The sequence below is a fragment of the Sinocyclocheilus rhinocerous genome, unplaced genomic scaffold (genome assembly GCF_001515625.1).
Source record: "Sinocyclocheilus rhinocerous isolate Xijiao unplaced genomic scaffold, SAMN03320098_v1.1 scaffold1350, whole genome shotgun sequence".
NCBI classification, from domain to species: Eukaryota; Metazoa; Chordata; class Actinopteri; order Cypriniformes; family Cyprinidae; genus Sinocyclocheilus; species Sinocyclocheilus rhinocerous.
Genome location: NW_015652333.1, coordinates 832,877 through 852,120, shown reverse-complemented (window position 1 = coordinate 852,120; position 19,244 = coordinate 832,877). Strand labels below are relative to the sequence as shown.

Genomic DNA, 19,244 nt, shown 5'->3' with positions numbered 1-19,244 from the left:
CCAGTCTTAGTGTCACAAGATATTTCAGAAATCATTCTCATATGCTGATTTGGTGCTCAAGAAACATTTATTATCAATGTGAAATGAAATGTTGCTGCTTAATATTTTGTATTATTTGTATGTATTTGTATTTGTATATATAAAACTAGTAATTTATGTATATGTATATCTATATGATGTGGCTTATTTTACAGTGTTTAATTTGCAGACAAGGGGCATGTTCATTGCTTTGATTGAGTAGATGTAGCTAATTAAGGGAGGCACCATCTGTAATATATCTTGCTGTGCGATTTTAGTCACAGCTTCTGAATCGCTATGGAGAAATTACACTAAATCAGAGAGCACGCCTCACCAGTGCCAATCACTCCAGTAACGGCATTCATATCAATTGTGTTATTTATTACGAAGTTCGTTTCAGTTTGAAAGTCTCTCATTAGGTGGGATTGTGAGGAAAGTAACTGATGTGCGCTGGCAGGCATGGCAGTTCCACGTTTGCCACATCCATAATCTTTCCGTATTTGGAGGGAGTGAGAGCGGGTAAGAGACAGAACGTCATATTAAGGGCACCCCTGCAGGATCCAAGAAGGAGACAGATGAACATAAATTAGCTGTGTGTAAAACAGGCAGCGTTTGTAATCTCACGATGTAATTGGGCTCGCTGGGTTGCCAGAGACAGATGACAGGGACATAATGACAGTCTTCATTTATCTTCTTTATTGTGGTGGAATGTGTTGGCAGCGTGAGACTGGTGCCGGTCCAGATGAAGGAAACGCTATGTTGTGCTATCATCTCCGTCAACAACAACCCATATTGCTGATTTACACACTCAGACATAGCATGATTCAGCCAGTTTGTTAGGGGCAGCAAGATTTCCGGCAGGTTTAACTAAAGGCTGAGAGAGAAAAGGTGAGCGCTCATCCCAAGACTGCATGGTCCTGGCTTCCTCCAGTAGTTTCCTCCTCAGGCTCAGTTCCTCCTTCCTCTCATTCCTGTTTTAGCTTGTTGATCTTGTTCTCAGCAGCTCATTAACGTGCAACTTTAGTCTTTCATTCTCTCCACTTCTTATTTGTTTTTTATCTCTTTCTCTGAGCTGAAAAGAGCAAAAAGATGAGAGATAGAGGACTAAGTCAAGAGACGACCCCAGGGTTGCATTCCTGCATAGGAGAGTGATTCACATTTTCCTCGTATTCACACGCACACAAACATATACAATAAGCTATGCTCAAAGAGCTGTCTGAAAACATTGATAATATTGATTTGAAATACTTGACAGATATTCCAATGTCGTTTTCTAATGTTGTTTTCTTTCCTGTGTTGTAGTGTTTCCTATTGAAACAGAAAGTTTGGGTGGGCCTTACTGAAGGGATTTAGTTTTTTTTTTTTTTCTTCTTCTTTTTTTTTTCTAAAACCAATAGCCAGTTACGTCAGACATGAATCATGATTTGCTACTTGGTAGTTGGTTGCATTTCGCATTAGGGTGAGGGATAGTCTCATCATAGAGAGATTTGAATCTATGTAGTTCAGAATGAGTCATCAATTATTATTATATTATTTATTTATATTTTTAGCATATACACTGCTTTTCAAAGGTTTAGGGTCAGTAAGATGGCTTTTTATGCTTTTTTTATTTTCTTATGCTCTTATGCTCACCAAAGCTGTATTTATTTGATTAACAATACAGTAAAAGCAGTAATGTTATGAAATATTATTTGTTTAAAATAACTATAAATATAATTGCTGTTTTCTATAATTATACATTTTAAAATGTAATTTATTCCTGTGATGGCAAAGCTGAATTTTCAGCAGTCATTACTCCAGTGCTCAAGAAACATTGCTTCTTATTATTAATGTTGTGCTGCTTAATATTGTGATGGAAACAGTGATACTTTTTTTCAGGATTCATTGAGGAATAGAAAATTCAAAAGAATGGCACTTTTTAAAAAATGGAATCTTTTGTAACATTATAAATGTTGTTAATGTGACAACTTTTTGAACTTCTGAGAATGGTAATTCGATGGTAATACGATTGACAGCTTTATTCAGATGAAAATATATATATATTTATCGTAATCATTTTAGATGAGTTTGCGAGCCGGAGCGGTGTAGCTGAGCACACAGAATCTAATGATCTGCAGTCATCATCATGGTGAATTATGGTCAGAATAAACATAAAAAAAATAAAAATAAATGCAGAGCCGAGCCACACAACAGTCATCAGACCGGTGTTGGCCTTTGTGTATTGCCAGCACTGACATCCAAACACACATTTACTTTGATTAATTAGCCTCAAATGTCATTAGCACACTCGGTTCCTGCACTGTAACCATTGTAATTTTTGATTAACTGACATCATATGTGGAGCAGCGCTGTTTTATTGGCAAATAAACGGCAACCTAAACCAGATGTCACTAGATGGGAGCTTTTTTTCCTTTTTGCAGTCCTGTGGTGTGACAAATTAATTAAAAATACAGTTCCATATAGAGAATGTGGTCATAAACTGCATGCATAATGTAAAATCATTAGAATAATGCTGTTTGAAATGGTTTTAGATGAATTATAGCATGTCACACCACAGGACACTGCTTGCCACCTTCCCAAATTCAGTTGTGGGTACACTTTGTCCCATGAAAGCAATGCAACTATGATGCACCAGCCAATCATTGTGACTCTGTGAAAAACAGCATCATAAAGACTTATGATATGACAGGACTGCTTAAATGAAGCAAACAAGTTGTCTTTTCATACCGGCTAGATCCTGTACATGAAAGTACTGTTCCACAGTGAAAGACAGTCTCTTGAGAAATGTGGATTTGAAGACAAAAAAATGTTAGATTTATATAAAGGAAAGAAAAACTAAGGGAGGAAAAGCTAAGGACTTGGTTTATAATCCCCCAAAGAGGGAAATAAAGTCTCTCAAGAAATAAACAAGTAAATAAAATCATTCACTGCTGGTGATTGAAATACCAAGTCAGGTAACTCACAGCAACAGCACCTCAAGCCATATTCAGTATAACAATTTTTTAAAATCCATCCATGTGTTCTGAGATGTGTGAGGAAGAATAACTTGTGAGATTTGACATTTATTCAGTCCATTCTTTTTTGTTGACTTGCACAAATCTGCTGGAGATGGTATATCCCCATTTATTATTTAAAACACTGCAGAAGTACTTTCTCACGAGTAAACACAATTACTGACATTGTTCATTAATTACAATGCTAACTAGACAACTGTTACAATGATAATTTTTTTTTAATTTCTTCTTTCCCTGTAGCTTCATTCGGATGTGGACAAAGGTGAGGGCAAAGTAAAATACGTGCTCACTGGTGAAGGTGCAACCTCTATTTTCACCATTGATGAGAACACAGGCGACATTCATGCCACGAAGCGCCTGGACCGGGAGGAACAGGCCTACTACACGCTGCGAGCTCAGGCCCAAGACCGTGCCACCAACCTGCCAGTCGAACCAGAGTCTGAATTTGTTATCAAAGTGCAGGATATCAATGACAATGAGCCCAAGTTCCTGGATGGCCCTTACAATGCTCAAGTACCCGAAATGTCTCCTGTCGGTAAGTGCCTTGGGTTTGTACATACCAAACCAATCACCAAAGAGGGATGTTAGATTTATTAGTATTGGTGGATTGTGGACATTCAATTGTATATGCTCATTTTGTTTAAGTGAGCGCTATGATGGCAAAGGTAATGTAAACATAATAAAGTTAATGTTGAAAAACACTAATAAACTTAAGGCAAGACACTACAGGCAAAAAATTTTTTCATTCATATATATATAAATACAGTTTTTTATATTTTGGATAGGGATATCCAAAATCCTTTGACTCTAAAGGTCTTTCCACACTGAGCGCGAAAAAGTGAAACGAATATCGGACGCGATGACGTGCTGGAATAAAACAATAGATTTCTATGGATGCTTCCACATAGACCGCAAACATTCGCGCACCGAAAATGCAAATGTTTTTTTTTTCGAACCAGTCCGACGAATCTTTTCAGTTTTGCAAAGCGAAATCACGGGCCGTCCAATAAGATTTTAGCTAGGATCACGTGACTGGGGCAGCTGCTGTTGCACAAAAGGGTGAGAGTGGTGGCGCTGTTTCGAAAACCAGTGTAAACAAATATCGAAGAAGAGTATCCCAGAGAAGAGAGTGGATGCTGAGTTCTTGTTATCGTTGGTATTTGAGAACAGATTTATTCTCACATATTCTTTATACAGAATAACATTTCTATTAATTGTCCACTGAATTATGTGATCTGTAGAGCACTGTCCGTTTTCTTCCACATGCGTGAGTGTTATGAGTCAGAGCGCATTAACTCTTTTTCTTTATTTTTATAGCAATAAAGGATGTTTATGACAAATATTAGCAGTGTAGCGTTATTAAACATACAACGATGTGTCTGCTTATTAATCAAAATCAACTATAGATCACAATCGGAAGTTATTACAAGCACTCAATGATGGTTTAAAGTGGGTAAGCAAATACATTAATAATTACATACATTTTCAAGTGTAGCTTGATGCTTGATGTAGCCTATTCTTGTAGATAGTTTGTGTTTCTGGTGTAGAACCAAACTTTATCTTAATTTAATGCTGTATATTGAGCAACGGACGATGTTAAATCAATTTACGAGATACATATCTGAGGAAAAATGCATTGTTGGTTGGCGCCACCTAGTGTGCAGGTGTGAATAAGCAGAAGGCGAACAATCGTTTCGCGTTCGGTGTGAAAGCACCGTTCGTCTGCGATTCGCCTTGCTTTTTTCGCATCGCACTCAGTGTGGAAAGGCCTTAATATGTCAACAAAATGAAACAAGAATTTTGGCTTTATCCAGTGTTCAGATTTCTGTATTCAAATGAGTGTATATTTAATTAGATAATGCCTCATTTGCAGAAACTTGTAATACAAAAATTATTTTGCAGTTCTTATTGTAATCAATCAACTGAAGAAGGTGATACCTATTAGTAAAAAAAATATTACCATATTCACCTGGGGTGTCTTGCCTTAATAATAATAGCTGTTAAGTTTATCTTTAGCAAATCTTTCACACTGTTTATTATAATGTTATTAGCCTAAATTAACTTGAAGTATTTATATATCCATCATATATATATATATATATATATATATGTCATAGTTGAATTCATAAGATTGAATGAATAAGATTGACTTTGGAGCAAGGGTAAAACTACACAGAGCCGTTGTTCACTGACAAGCTGCGCAAAACATGCGCAAAATATGATCGTGGTTTTGCGCAGCTCGTCAGTGAACAACGGCTCTGTGTAGTAAATGCTGCTCCATGTGAAAGCACGCACGTGATGGAGATTTACCGCTGATTACAGAACCGGCTTTACTGGCAAGATGCGCATTAAATATCGCATGCGATTTTTTCAGCCCTAATCTATATATATATGGACAAAATAGTATACCATTTATCAGTAATCAGTTATAAACATTAAACAAATATCAGCTTTTCAAATCGGCCAGGGTTTAAATATTGGTGCATCCATAACAGATATTTTGACATCCAATTTCAGAATGATTATTGGTAATTGTGTCAAGAATTTGTTTAGGTATTGTGTGTGAGCTGAGGATCACCTAAGAACAGTAATATACATAATGAATGCACCCGGGCACTTGTTTGTCAGTTCGGCTACGCAGAGTGTAGTAGCTGACAATCATGCAAGCATTGACATGGTTTTTTATAAGAGCAATTAACATGCTGGCTGCCACTGTCTGTCCAACGGCGTGAACAAAGCCATTAGCCTCTGTGAATGCAAGCGACCCTTGTCCTCAATGACTGCTTTATAGATCCATTTAAATTCATTAGCAGTCAACCGGTGATGAATGGATTTGATTAACGTGAAAATTATTAATTTAATTTGGTAATTAAGAAACAGGAGATTGTTTGCAAGTGTGAGGACCACAACCTAACCCAGACACCTCTCCCTCAAGCCAGACGTCAGCATGAGGCCAAATGGAAATTCACAACATATGCCTTATACTCCCATCCAATCACTTTCACACATTGCGGTTTCGCTATGATGTGTATTTAAGGGCTGACCATATGCCGGTGTCCTTAACTGGCTATAAATGTACCGGCCTGTTGAATCTAAAGTGCCTGAAATGATTCTGCAGAGGTACAAGGTTACCTATAAGAGATGAAATCACATCACGCCATCAGATAAAGAGTAACAGTCATTTGGCCTCGGTCCCTGTGGTGAGGTGTTACCATGGTGCTGTGTTTTTGTACACTCAGCTGTGCCTCCAGATGCTTAGGTTACCAATATGACAACATCTGGGCCTGTCCCCAAATGTCTCCTTTGCTTTTTTTTTTTTTACAAGCAAACGCATTTAATGATAATCTGCATTTCTGAGGAACACCGCAGTCTGGAGCGGCCCGTAAATTGTGCTCAAATGAAGGCCTGGCACTTTCCATTAGCCATTTTTACAGTTTAAATCAAATCTGGGAAATATCAGTAAGCCAGTAAAGCAGCACTAAACTTCCCTTTGTGCTCCAGTTCTACAGAATAAATGATGAAGTAATAAATCTACACTACCGTTTAAGTTTTTCAAAGAAATTATTACTTTTATTTAGCTATGATGCATAAAAAGTAAAGATTTGTAAATTTTTTACAAAATAAATAAATAAACAAATCTATTTCAAATAAATGCTGTTCTTTTGAACTTTCTATTCATCAAAGAATTCAAAAGAAATAGACAAGAATACATGCAAAACATTAAGCAGCACAACTGTTTTCAACTGTGATGATAATAAGAAATGTTTCTTATCAACAAATCAACATATACAAATGATTTCTGAAGGATCATGTGACACTGAAAACTGAGTAATGGCTACTGAAAGTTCTTTTAGATTAAAATATAACACAGATATTTGAAACTGTATCAATATTTTGTAACATTACAGTTTTACTGTGTTTTTGATCTAATAAATGCAGCATAAGAGACTCAAAAACATTTTAAAAAAATTCCTGCCGTCCCCAAATTTTTCAACAATGGTATATGTGTTGCGAAAAGCAAGTGCAGGCCACATACAGAATTGTGTTTAAAGTGTGTGTTTGGCTTCTGATTAGATTTGTTTTGTCCTTCTGGGCTTTTTGCAAGGATGCATGGCTTAATGAGAACTGAGGCAACACCAGCTCTGTACTCTGTAATCTAGACAGGCACAAGAATACAAAATACTGCAGAAGCCAACACAAGATATGTTTCTATCTGAGTTACGTTACATTTACATTTGAAAAATGTGAAAAACAATTGTGAAAATAATATATGGATAAAGCAGAGTTTCCATCGCATGTGTTCAAGAGAACAAAATAATAATTTCTGGGGAAATTAATGCACAATGGAAATGAAAGTTGTTGTCACTGGGGAAGCCACTGTGTCTCTTTTATTAAATGTAATTACTTACATTCTAATGAACTTCATGTATGTTATAGCGATCAGCAGCAAATGCCTCGTTTATGTGACTGACAGCATGTCAGATGGTTAAGGGAGGCAAGAGCAGCCTCTTTTAATGCATATCACAGGAATAAATTATATTTTATAATATATTAAAAATGGAAAACAGTTGTTTGAAGTTGTAATAATATTTCCACAATATTGTTGTTTTTACTGTATTTTTGATCAAATAAATGCAGGCTTGGAGAGTCTTCTTTCAAAAATGTTGCTGGAACAGAACAATGGACATCTACTTATGTGCATCCAAATGTTTCTTGATTGATTTACTTGATCATGTTCATGTTTTCTGATGTTTTCAGTCTACATCAGATTTCAGGTCTGTAATCAAGTGAGGCTCAATGCCAGTGTATGTCTGGTACCATTTTGATCAAATTGCGTGGATAATTTGTTCCAGGCACATCTGTGGTTGAGGTTAAGGCGACTGACGCAGATGACCCCACATATGGAAACAGTGCCAGAGTCGTGTACAGCATCCTTGAAGGACAACCCTATTTCTCTGTGGAACCAAAGACAGGTACACACAATATTTTTTGCAATATTGTCAGGAAAATATTTAAGCACTAAAATGTTATCCAGCAGCCAGATTTTGAGTCATTCTCACCAATCAAGCTCTTTAGGTAAACAGTGGACAATATCACAAAATCACTTGAGCGACAAGTCTTTTCAAAGCTATGACACGGTAACCACCATTTCCTGGAATGGAAACATGGAAACGTCAAGAGACTGCTGTTTTGATTGACTGACTTAAAGACAGAAAAAACGTTGATGGGACTTATGGTGAAGTTACTGGCGCACATTACCAATTGATTACAGGGAATGAAATCCTTAATGTAATCAGCACTCTAGCTGTAACTGAGGTCATTTCCACATATGGACTCAATCAACAGGGTAAATTACAAAGCTTGATTAAACTTTTTCTCCGTTTTCTTTTAAAGTGTGCAGCTAATTTTAGAGACACCACAACATGTGGAGGAAAATGAAGCCAGATATAGCAAATAGCAGCGCTTATTGATTAGGATTTATCACAGCTTTCTGTGCACAAAAAGGAAGTAGGTACTATTTAATCACTCTCGGGTGTGCCAAGCAATGATAATTCCAAAACTAACAATGACTTGGAGAGGAAATTGATTTACAGTCCTCAACTGGCCTCAGTGAATTTGACTCATTGATGAGAGATCCATTATGATATAGCCTAACAAATCTGGAAAAGGTCCTTGCTATTTAGATTACTAAATGGTAATCCTATTTTAATTGATGCATACTCCATCTCCCTATAATGCAGTAGGGAAGTGATCCATATTGTAATCTAGATGCTTTTTCACAGCTTTTACAGGCCAGGAGGATGTTATCATTACACAGTACATCTCATGCATGAACAACCCCCAATATTTCTTACATTTTAATCAACACTAGGCAACAAGACATTCACTAAAACAGTCCAACGTTTCTGTGCAGGCATTGTGAGGACGGCTCTGCCCAACATGGATCGAGAAGCACGGAATCAATATCTGCTGGTAATCCATGCCAAAGACATGGTTGGTCAGATGGGAGGACTCTCAGGCACCACATCGGTGACGGTCATGCTTACGGACGTTAACGACAACCCACCCCGTTTTTCAAGGAGTATGATTCTTCTACCGGCTATAAAACAAACGTGGACCCGATCCATCATTAATGCATGCTGCCTCCCCATTTAATTTGCATGCAAGCAATCTGAGATTTTTAATGACTCAGGTTGATCTTGTATTATAGAGATCAAGTGCTCGCTGTAGTTGCTGTGTAATTATCAGGTAGATGATATTTTGAATAGAAACGAACAATCTTCTTTTATAATATAAGATTTTTTAGATCATTGTCAAAGTTATTTCTGTCCCTATTTTTAGCCGCATGATACCATTGGAGGAATCAGTATGTGTCCGGGAGTGTGTAGAGCTTAGACTGTCCTCGTGCTTGCTATATCTAGAGTGGCTTACCTGCTACGGAGCAGAGAGATACATTATTAGTTCAGACCTGGCCCTAACAGCTGGGTGATAAGGAAGGAAAAAAGAGAAATAGCATCATCAATAACCACTGTGTGTGGGTGTGTGTGTTTGCCGGGCCTCTTTTGCAGAATCCTATCAGTTTGCTGTGCCTGAATCCCTGCCTGTGGCATCGGTGGTGGCCAAGATAAAAGCCTTGGATTCTGACATCGGACCAAATGCTGAGATGGACTACAGAATTATAGAGGGCGACGGCCTTGGGGTGTTCAGGGTCGTGCCAGACAAAGATACCCAGGAAGGAGTCATAATTTTACAGAAGGTAGGCCAGAGACAGCCCAAACCTTATATGTACTTTCGGCTCCATTACTGACAGGAAATAAGTGAAGGCGATACATTTTTCATGCCTGTAAAGGGGGCGCGATAAGAAAATGTGCTAGATGTAAAAAGCGTGTATCTTTAGATACTGTCAGAGGTTAATCTGAGGCTACGTGTATAGAAGACACTAACAACCACTGGGATCACTTCTAATATAAGACATCTTTGAGTTTGTGTCAAAGTCATTGACTCTGTGCCTGTCGGGCAAAAGAAAGCTGAAGAACTCAACAGTAACATACCTTAATTTTTAGCATCCTGTTGCTTTCACAAACATAATAATGAAGCACTGTTAGCAGCTGGTCATGACCCTTATCAAGACTTCCAGCCCACACTTGACTCCTGACATTTTGCTTAAAGGCAAAACTATCCAATATAAATACCACTCATGTTACAATTCATTATTTATTGACTTGAGTTTTTTAATTTTTGGATTACAGATATTGCATAGCAGGTATTTTGCTTCAAAACTAGACATTGCAGCTGTTTGTCAGATTTCCTGACAAACATACCTCAGGCAGCCAGGATTCATGACCAGGCCTCCCAAATTGTCACCCTGACTACCAGTATCCCCCAGGGCTATGTCCTCAGACCTTTATTGTTCTTTCTGTTGACTCTCAGCCTGGTTGCCAGGCACCCCAGCAACTATATCATCAACTTTAGAGATGACATCGCAGTGCTAGGGCTCATCAAAAACAATGATTAGATGGCATGCAGAGAGGAGATGAGAGATCTAGAAAAATGTTGAGGAGTCAACAACCATCTCTTAATGTCAACAAGACAAAAGAGATAATTGTTGACTTCAGGAAATCAACAGTGTTTGAAAAACTGCTCTTCCTCTCACTGGACGCCCCTACAGTGCAGACTGCTCAGCATGTTATTTCCCCTGAAGCAGTGTCTAAAGAAAGTCAGTAACAGAATGAAGGACAGTACTTTGGCCTTCAGCTTTTTCTGCCGTTCTTCCTTCTGGGAGAAGCCTCAGGAGTATATGCACTCCTAAACTACTGGACCTGAGAACAGTTCCTTCCCATAGGCGATCATACTCCCACCCATCCCCCTTGCTTATGTATCATATGTTATGGATATAGAAATTCATACAGAGAATACATTTTGCATTTTGGGGGTGTTTATATTCTTCTTATTATTGTTTCTTCACAAATATGCATTTAAATATTAATATTTAATACAATTTAAAATATGAATAAACTCCAAAATCCCAAGAAAACTTAATCCAGATTTGTGCACTCAAGTGTATTCAAGCTATATGGAAAGTATTTTATTACTTTTTACTTGGTTACACCACTTGACATTTATACAGAGAAAATAGACTGAAATATTTGTAGAAAACTTGCAACTAAATATGCAACAAACATGAATACAACGATAGTTTGTTTGAAAACTTGTATTTTGAACTCTGTATATTGTATATGCAGTACAGTGTTTTATATTTGCATTGTGGTTTCCAGGGAAGCTATGTAGGATAGAATTGACAATAAACTGACTCTGACTTCTCATTTTAAAACTACAGTTAAACGTTCACATGTGCTGGATTTGGCTTTGTTGAACCCTCAGGGAAGTTATGTTTTGTCAGTGATATGAAGGAGGCTCGGAAGGTAGTTTTCAATGCACTGCATATTACAGCAGACAGGAGTGATAAATGACTATATGAGAAAGTATTCCACAAGACATTTTCAGTATCATGTATCTCTTTCTTAAAATCAATGTACTGCTTTGACACTGTTCTTTTCTGTCCTGTCAATCGATAACAATACTTAAATGAAATATGAGAAATAAAAGGAGTGGATCATGGGTTCTTGGATGGATTATAGGCTATATGTACACACATCACAGCTAGATTTCAAATGTGAACTCTGTTTATAAATTGCCTGGATGCTTACCATATATTCTCTGTCCTGTTTCTAAACTTTTCCCCCCACTTTCCCTTGCTGCTTTTGTGCTCTTCACCTCAGAATCTTGACTTTGAAAAAAAGTCAAGCTACACTCTGAAAATTGAAGCATCCAACAGGAACATAGACCCACGGTTCTTGTCTCAAGGACCGTTCAGTGATACAGCGATGGTGAGGCTGACTGTGGAGAATGTAGATGAGCCTCCTATCTTCTCTCCGCTCAGCAAAATGGTTGTCTCTGAAGCTGCTAAAATGGGAACCATCATAGGAACCGTCTCTGCTCTGGACCCAGACTCAACCAATAGCCCCATTAGGTAGGACATGGCCTCATGTAATGGCTTTACACCATAGTGATACTGGTTTTATAAAGGCAAGATTAAATCTTGAGAAAGACTACAGCATTTTTAATTAAAGCTTTAAAACCTTAATAAAAAAATATTACCTGATTTTGGTATCGAGATAATATCTAGTCAGACCTTAGCTGAATTGCATTCTCCCCTTGCAGTCTAATATGTCTACGGATAGAAATCTGACCACAGTTATCTGTGTAAAATGGCTTGCAAAAACCCACATAAGATTTTATGTTTTTGAAAGATGACTCTTATATGCTCGCCAGCTCTGCATTTATTTGGTGAAAAATACAATAAAACTGATAATATTGTGAAATATTGTTACAATTTAAAATAACTGTTTTCTGTTTTAACATATTTTAAAATGTAATTTATTTGTGTTATGGCACAGCGGCCATTACTCCAGTCTTCATTGTCACATGATCCTTCTAAAATGGTGATTTGCTGCTCAGGAAACATTTCTTATTATTATCAATGTCGAAAACAGTTTTTGCTGCTTAATATTTGTGTGGAAAATGTGATGCATCCTGAGAAAAAAAGGAGGGAAAAAACAGCCTTTATTTGAAACAGAAATCTTTTGTAACATCATAAGTGTCTTTACTGTCACATTTGATGAAATAAATGCATCCTTGCTGAAAAAAAAAACATTAAAAATGAAACCTTACTGATACCAAACTTTTGAACAGTAGTGAACATAATATTATTCACATAGTTGCATGTGAATAAAGACAATGCGTCACAGTGTGTCTTGAGTATTTACACAATACATCACACATTTAATAGGGTCAAGTGCTATGCTATCTGATTTCAAGCAAATCACATAAACACATGTTAATATAAAACAGGCCTAAGATAATACATATGCAAGTCATTAGTGCGATTATTATTGCATTAAATTATTTTATTTGTTTATGTGGGAGCGGATGCAAATGTTGACTGTAAATGAGTTGTGGGACTCAGGTGTTTAGTGCTGAAAGACAAATGCTCATAATTAAGCAGCTCTGTGCCTAAGAGCCACTGAAAATAATGATTGCTGTTGGGGCTGTGACTTTAGGTCATATCTATAGAATTCATTTAAAAGTCAAAGCTTGAAATTCATTCAAACTTTTTTTCCAGGTATTCAATAGACAGAAACACGGACTTGGAGCGATTTTTCAACATTGAGTCAACAACAGGAGTCATCAGCACGGCTAAGCCTTTAGACAGAGAAGTCAATGCTGTACACAACATCACCATCCTGGCTATTGAAAGCTGTGAGTGACCTCAAATTAGCTTGTGCAGTTTATATGGTTGCTGTTATGGTTTGAAGGTCTTCTGAAAATTTGTGAAGGTTACACTGATAATCATTATGTTTCTTGGCTGAAACAAAGAATTAAACACAAAATATGATATGTGAAAGAGGCCTGATTTGTGTAAAGTAGATGTGCTATGGTGTTCTTTTTTATTGTCCAACAAGGTCTGTAAATTACAGAAATTGATACTGCTTGAATTGCCCTTCATAAGTGAGCCATTCAGATGGATATTTTATTGAAAAATACCTTTACTTTCAGTTTGTATGGGGAAGTTTCGAGCAGCTGCATTTCGATTTTTGCAATCTCAAATTCTATTAGGATGAAATCCTTCATAAAATTTGAGCCTTTAATTTCACAATGAATGCCATTATCCCAAGGTTCCCTGAGCTAATAGTTGGCGCTCCTCTGGGTGATCAATATTTCAAACCGTGTCCCTTGTGCATGATGTGTCTGTCTATCTTGCCGTACGGCACATAGAGCATAATCGTTCAATCTGCGCGAGTGCTCTGACCAGGCTGTGAACAGATGCTGTGCTGCTGAGGTGACCGCTGTCCACTGGCATCTACAGAAACCGTGTAGCTTGATCGAGTCTTGTCCTGATTGTAGCCGATGGGCAGAACTGCAGCTTCCTGTCCCACCTAACTTTTGAAGCTGATTTTCACCATGACCTTCACTCAAGTGCATTTGTTCTCTCGATTCCCTGCAGTCTTCGCACAGACAGCCATAACCATATTGACTTGAGTGATAGAGGGGAATAATATCCATCATGAGGTTACATTTTTAACCCATATCCATAAATGTGGACGCACTTAACCAAAGTTTGCAGGTTCGCCCTCATAGACAATCAGTCATTGTCAGAGGCATCCACAGTCTCTAAAATGGGTTTTGGCAGAGAAGATTGAAATGTCCTCTTCTATTTGTCTGTAAGAATGAGACAGTGGCTTGCTAGCTACCAAAAGGTAGCCTCAAAGTCATTTGTCTTTAGGCAATGTTAGGTAAGGTGTTAATGGCCCTGAAAATCATAAAGGAGGAAATCTAAATGTCTGAAAATGTGTATTTTAGATTCTAAGGGCAACCAAAGTTGAAAGGCACATTCAGGATAAAGTTGCATGCTCTGTGTGCCAGAATCTCTTCAGAAGCTGTTGTAAAATGACTATACATGTGCCCACATAATATATATTGATGTGCAATTTGCTATGTTAGTTACTGTAAACAGCCTACAGTTAAGAATAATTGACTATATTACAGAAGCACTGTTTATTAATTGTTCCTAGGGCTGCAGAATATTGGAAAAACTTACATTGTTTTGTTTTTCTGTAATACATACTGCATTATGAAAATTTTTCAGGAAATAATAATCATTCTAAAATGATTGAGGTGATTTTTAGGGGGGGGGGTGCATCTGCATAGAAAATAACAATATTTTTTAAAAACAGCTGTAAAATAAATTGTATGCCTTGAAGCTTTTCTTGTTTGTTTGTGAACCATCCTTTTTAGACCTGTGGCCTGTAGCACAAATCGAGATGAACAAACTCAGAGTTGCAGAGTAAGTTTTGAGTTGACAAAACCGGACACACCTAACCCGGTTTAGATCAGGATCAGCTTTGGCACAACGCTCGGTATAAACATTCTCTGTCAACTCAGGTGTGATCCAGAGTTTGTGAGGTGCGTGCACCTGAAAGTGTGACATGTGCGGCAAACAGCCAATCACAAGGAACATGGAAAGAAAGCATCAGTTCGATTGACTTATCACGAGAGTCAGCGCAATTCACTTCTCTGTTGAAGATGAAGAGATTGTTATGAAAAAATATCATGAATTGAAACACATTTACAAAGTAGGAATAAACACTGCTGCAGTGAAAGTTTGAGAAGGCAACTACTGATTATATCAATGCAAGTGAATCAACTGAATTTAAATTATTTATATTACAAGGAGCTCAACAGAAAACAAGCTTCATCAGTTTAAACAGCTTTATATACTGAACCTTGTATTTATATGTATATAGTTATAGCCTATTAATTTAAATGCTAAGTTTAATATTAATTGTTAACTCATATAATTAATTATATGAATATATTATATGAATTATAATTATAAATATAATAAACAATTAGTAGCAAAAGATATGTCTCTAAGCGAGAGATAAAGGGGGGTGGCTTTATTGGGCTGATACTGATTGGTCCAGCTTTGGTTTGCGATCTCTAACTCAGAATAAAACCTGCTTAAACGTCTGACGAAACCCGCTTAAAACAAACCCACCTTCTTCAGCCCGAAAACTCAGAGTTTGCTCAAACTAAACGCAAACTTACCTGGGTAAAAACTGAAACCGGCTTCGTGCTGCAGGCCACTGAACGAATTTAAGAAAAACAAACAAGTAAAAGGAGTGTTCACACTTGTTAAATAAAAGTACAAAATAGAGTAAAAAAAACAACTCCTTTTCCAATTGAGTTGTCATAGGTCACATTCCCACTGTTTTTGATACATTTGCTATGACTAAAATAATTGTAGTAAATCAGCTCAACAGGGAAATATTTATGACTAATTATAACTGGTTATGATTAATAATAAATATTTAGATTATATCTTCGAATTAACTGTAGCAGAATCAATATTACAATTATTTGATCTGTCCGTCCACCGAGCAGACAATATAATAATTTATCAATTCGAGGAACGATTATTTTCCTGGCCAAGGAAGAATAACTGTCCTTCTTTATGCAGTGCTAGCAGTAATTTAGCATATGTAGCAAGGGTTCAAAACATTCATTGACTTCGAATTGTGAGCAGCAATCGATCATGAATATAAGGGATTTAATAAATGAAACTATAGAATCTCCTTGATAGCGAGGACCCATTTGGCAATTTAGACCCCATGTAAACATAAAGTCTGTGACCAGGACTGTAATATATATGCAAATGTCAAAGGCTAAAAGGGTCTCTTAAGCCATAAAACCCCAAAGATCATGCATGATTCTATGCAGACGCTACATAATAATTATTATTATTAAATGCAATTATTAAACAAAATGAAATATATTGTAATAATACTATTAATTTAAAATAAAAATTGATTATTTAAATGAAAGTAATACATATAATTTCTATAATACAACTGTAAAAATACAATTCTACAAATATGTTGTGATTTTTAAAAAATGTTTCAAGCGATATCACAATATTGATATGATTTGTTGTGCAGCCCTAATTAATACTTATACCTTTAATTGTTTATTGAAGATTTGTCTTATTTGTCATAGCACTGTATTTATAAAAGCAACTCACGTTACCTTGACCAGACATTTAATATCAGTGCATATTTACTGTTAGTCCACAACACTGCTACCTGACAAATCTGAGTACATGAAATAAGCCCGGTAATCTCTCTAAAATGATTTCTCATAACAGTCTTTATCTAGTAATCACAAATGACTGGCAAGGTCTTGGAAAAGTCAAGAAAATTAATTGGTCAAAAAACTGCGGTGCTATTACATTTGTGACTGCACTTAACATGGCGAATTATGAGCCAGTGCCCAGGGGCGTCAGTTGTGACATTATAGTCACCGCCATGACAATGTGCTTAACAGCCACTGTCCGTGCCATCGACGCTGAGGTAACTTATCACCCATTTTATTGTTTAGAGCATTGTAAAGCAAGTTACGGTACACATCCAGCGATGGCAGTCTGCCTGGGTTTAATTCACGGTAGATCCCTCATCCTCTAAATAGTCAAATTAATAGATGAATTAGCTCAAAGCGCATGCCGTTTTTCTCTCCCCGCCAGCAACTCAGCATGTTTCCTGCAGGTGTGTTTCGGCACAGAGGCAGATGGGCTCTATATATCTTGGGTGGAAGATACTGGGAGGCATGAGTCACATATTTACTAGTGCGGTTTTGTTGGGATATGCGTTTTCCCTAAACCAGAACAGCGTTTGGATTAGACAGTTAGGCTGAATTCTGCTAGCCATGTAAAGAGTCAAGCTAGTGTGGTACGCACAATAAATCACTTGGTTTTCAATTGAAATCAACTTCGAATGAGCCAGCATATTTCCAGCCCAGTGCCGGTGCATGTTCACACCTGCAGAATAGATTTATTTTTGCTCTCCATCAACTCATTTGGCTGAAGACCATGACCGCGTTTTGTCCTCCTCAATGCCCTCAATATCATCACCCCTGCCAAAATTATGGAAAGCTCATAATGACAGGACAGCTTGCAAAAATGCATAGAGATTTTGCCGATTAGCACACAACTGAAATGCTTTTATTGGTTTTGTAGTGCATTGTGAGCATGCACCGAATGTACTAGCAAACAGCAGTCAGCCTACTCAAAGAATACTAGCAGCTGTGTCTGTTCTGGTTGACTAGAGGCAGTATGCCCTCAACAGGTGTTTGCTGTTGGCTTGTGCTAAAGCACCAATACCATTTGAGATATCTACATTGCATAGTTACACAACAAAGATAACCTCACACCCTTGTACAGTCTGTTAATTTGTTGATTGCCAAGTGCAGTATGCCTGGTGGTTGAAAATATCACCTTATGTGCTAAAAGTAGAACGAAAACACAAATCAGATGTGCGCAGGGCTTAATGTTTAATATGCTTATGTTATACCCGAGTCATACCAGAAAGGTCCTTACATCTGATGTTTTGGATCAGATTGCTGATAAATGGGATGATGTTGCGATTGGCCTGTTTAGACAGCTCAAATTTGATTCAAAGTCACATAAAATTCTATTGCAGCAGTAAATTTCCTGGAGTCCTTTTTATGGTCCTCAGCACTCATGGGAACAACACAAAAAATCCCAGCAGTTAATTCCTATTTCAGTTTCCTGTATTGCATCAATCGTCGTGACTTTCATTTCTAAGATTTACTCCACACTGCAGTTCTGTCTCTTATGTATATAAAGGGTCAAATTGTAAATGTAACTAAAGCTTCTGAACAATTGTGAGATATAAATGACTTCTCATTTATTTTTTCTGGATAAAATGAACCAAGAGAACAAAGTTTAGGAAGCCGCAGTAGGAGAAGTACATTTGCAATCACTTGTAAGAACATCAATGGGAATATTTAAGTGAAGCTCTAAAGGAAAGTTCAGGAGGAGCATGTTCATCTAATCCTGTCGATCTCAACACAAGTGTAGTTAAATGGCTACTTAGCTCACTTTTGTGACAACTGCTTCAAAATTGTCCGCAAGCTGTTCTCTACCTTTATTATACATATACTAGGGATGCTACAATTCTCAATATATTATTGAACCGTTCGCAGTGTTGGGGAGTAACTAGTTACATGTAACGCCGTTACGTAATTTAATTACAAGATAAATGTAACTGTAATCAGTTATAGTTACTAAGAAAAAATGTGTAATTAAATTACAGTTACTTATGAAAATGTTAACGACTACAAAGGGGGTTACATTTGAATATTTACACACATCCACATACAGATTTAATTGATTTCTTTCCCAAATTGCTCTGACTACTCTAAAATATGAGACATAGTCTTACTGCCCTATGATTTCCGCCATGCGGAAAACACGGACTGGTTGGAATTCTTATAACGCAGAATATGCAACATTTGGATGAATAAATCAAAAGTAGGTCAGTACACTTGAATCAAAACGCGATATGGACTAGGGTCTGTAAATATTCAGCAGCAAAAGGACAATATGAATCCTGCACGTTCTGCGTGTCTGTGGAAATCAGGCGCGGACCGGCCATCGGGAGAACCGGGACAATTCCCAGTGGCCTGGCAGCCGATTTGGCCCGCTATTTTAATATTATTATTGTATAATTGCCTGCCGAATGTACTAAAGCAATTGTTTTACGAATTCGACATTCGATAATAAATCTCTAATAA

The 19,244-nt window shown here is 37.2% G+C and overlaps 1 protein-coding gene across 2 annotated transcripts in view; it reads left to right on the top strand.

The window, feature by feature from the left end:
- Positions 1 to 19,244, top strand: part of LOC107714856 (cadherin-7) — a 56,380-nt gene that overhangs the window by 14,560 nt on the left and 22,576 nt on the right. For both annotated transcript variants that reach the window (XM_016520840.1, XM_016520839.1), the window contains exons 2-7: positions 3,273 to 3,567; positions 7,886 to 8,005; positions 8,947 to 9,114; positions 9,602 to 9,789; positions 11,813 to 12,063; positions 13,216 to 13,352. In XM_016520840.1, the coding sequence (XP_016376326.1) occupies positions 3,273 to 3,567; positions 7,886 to 8,005; positions 8,947 to 9,114; positions 9,602 to 9,789; positions 11,813 to 12,063; positions 13,216 to 13,352 (1,159 nt within the window). The remainder of the gene's footprint in view (positions 1 to 3,272; positions 3,568 to 7,885; positions 8,006 to 8,946; positions 9,115 to 9,601; positions 9,790 to 11,812; positions 12,064 to 13,215; positions 13,353 to 19,244) is intronic.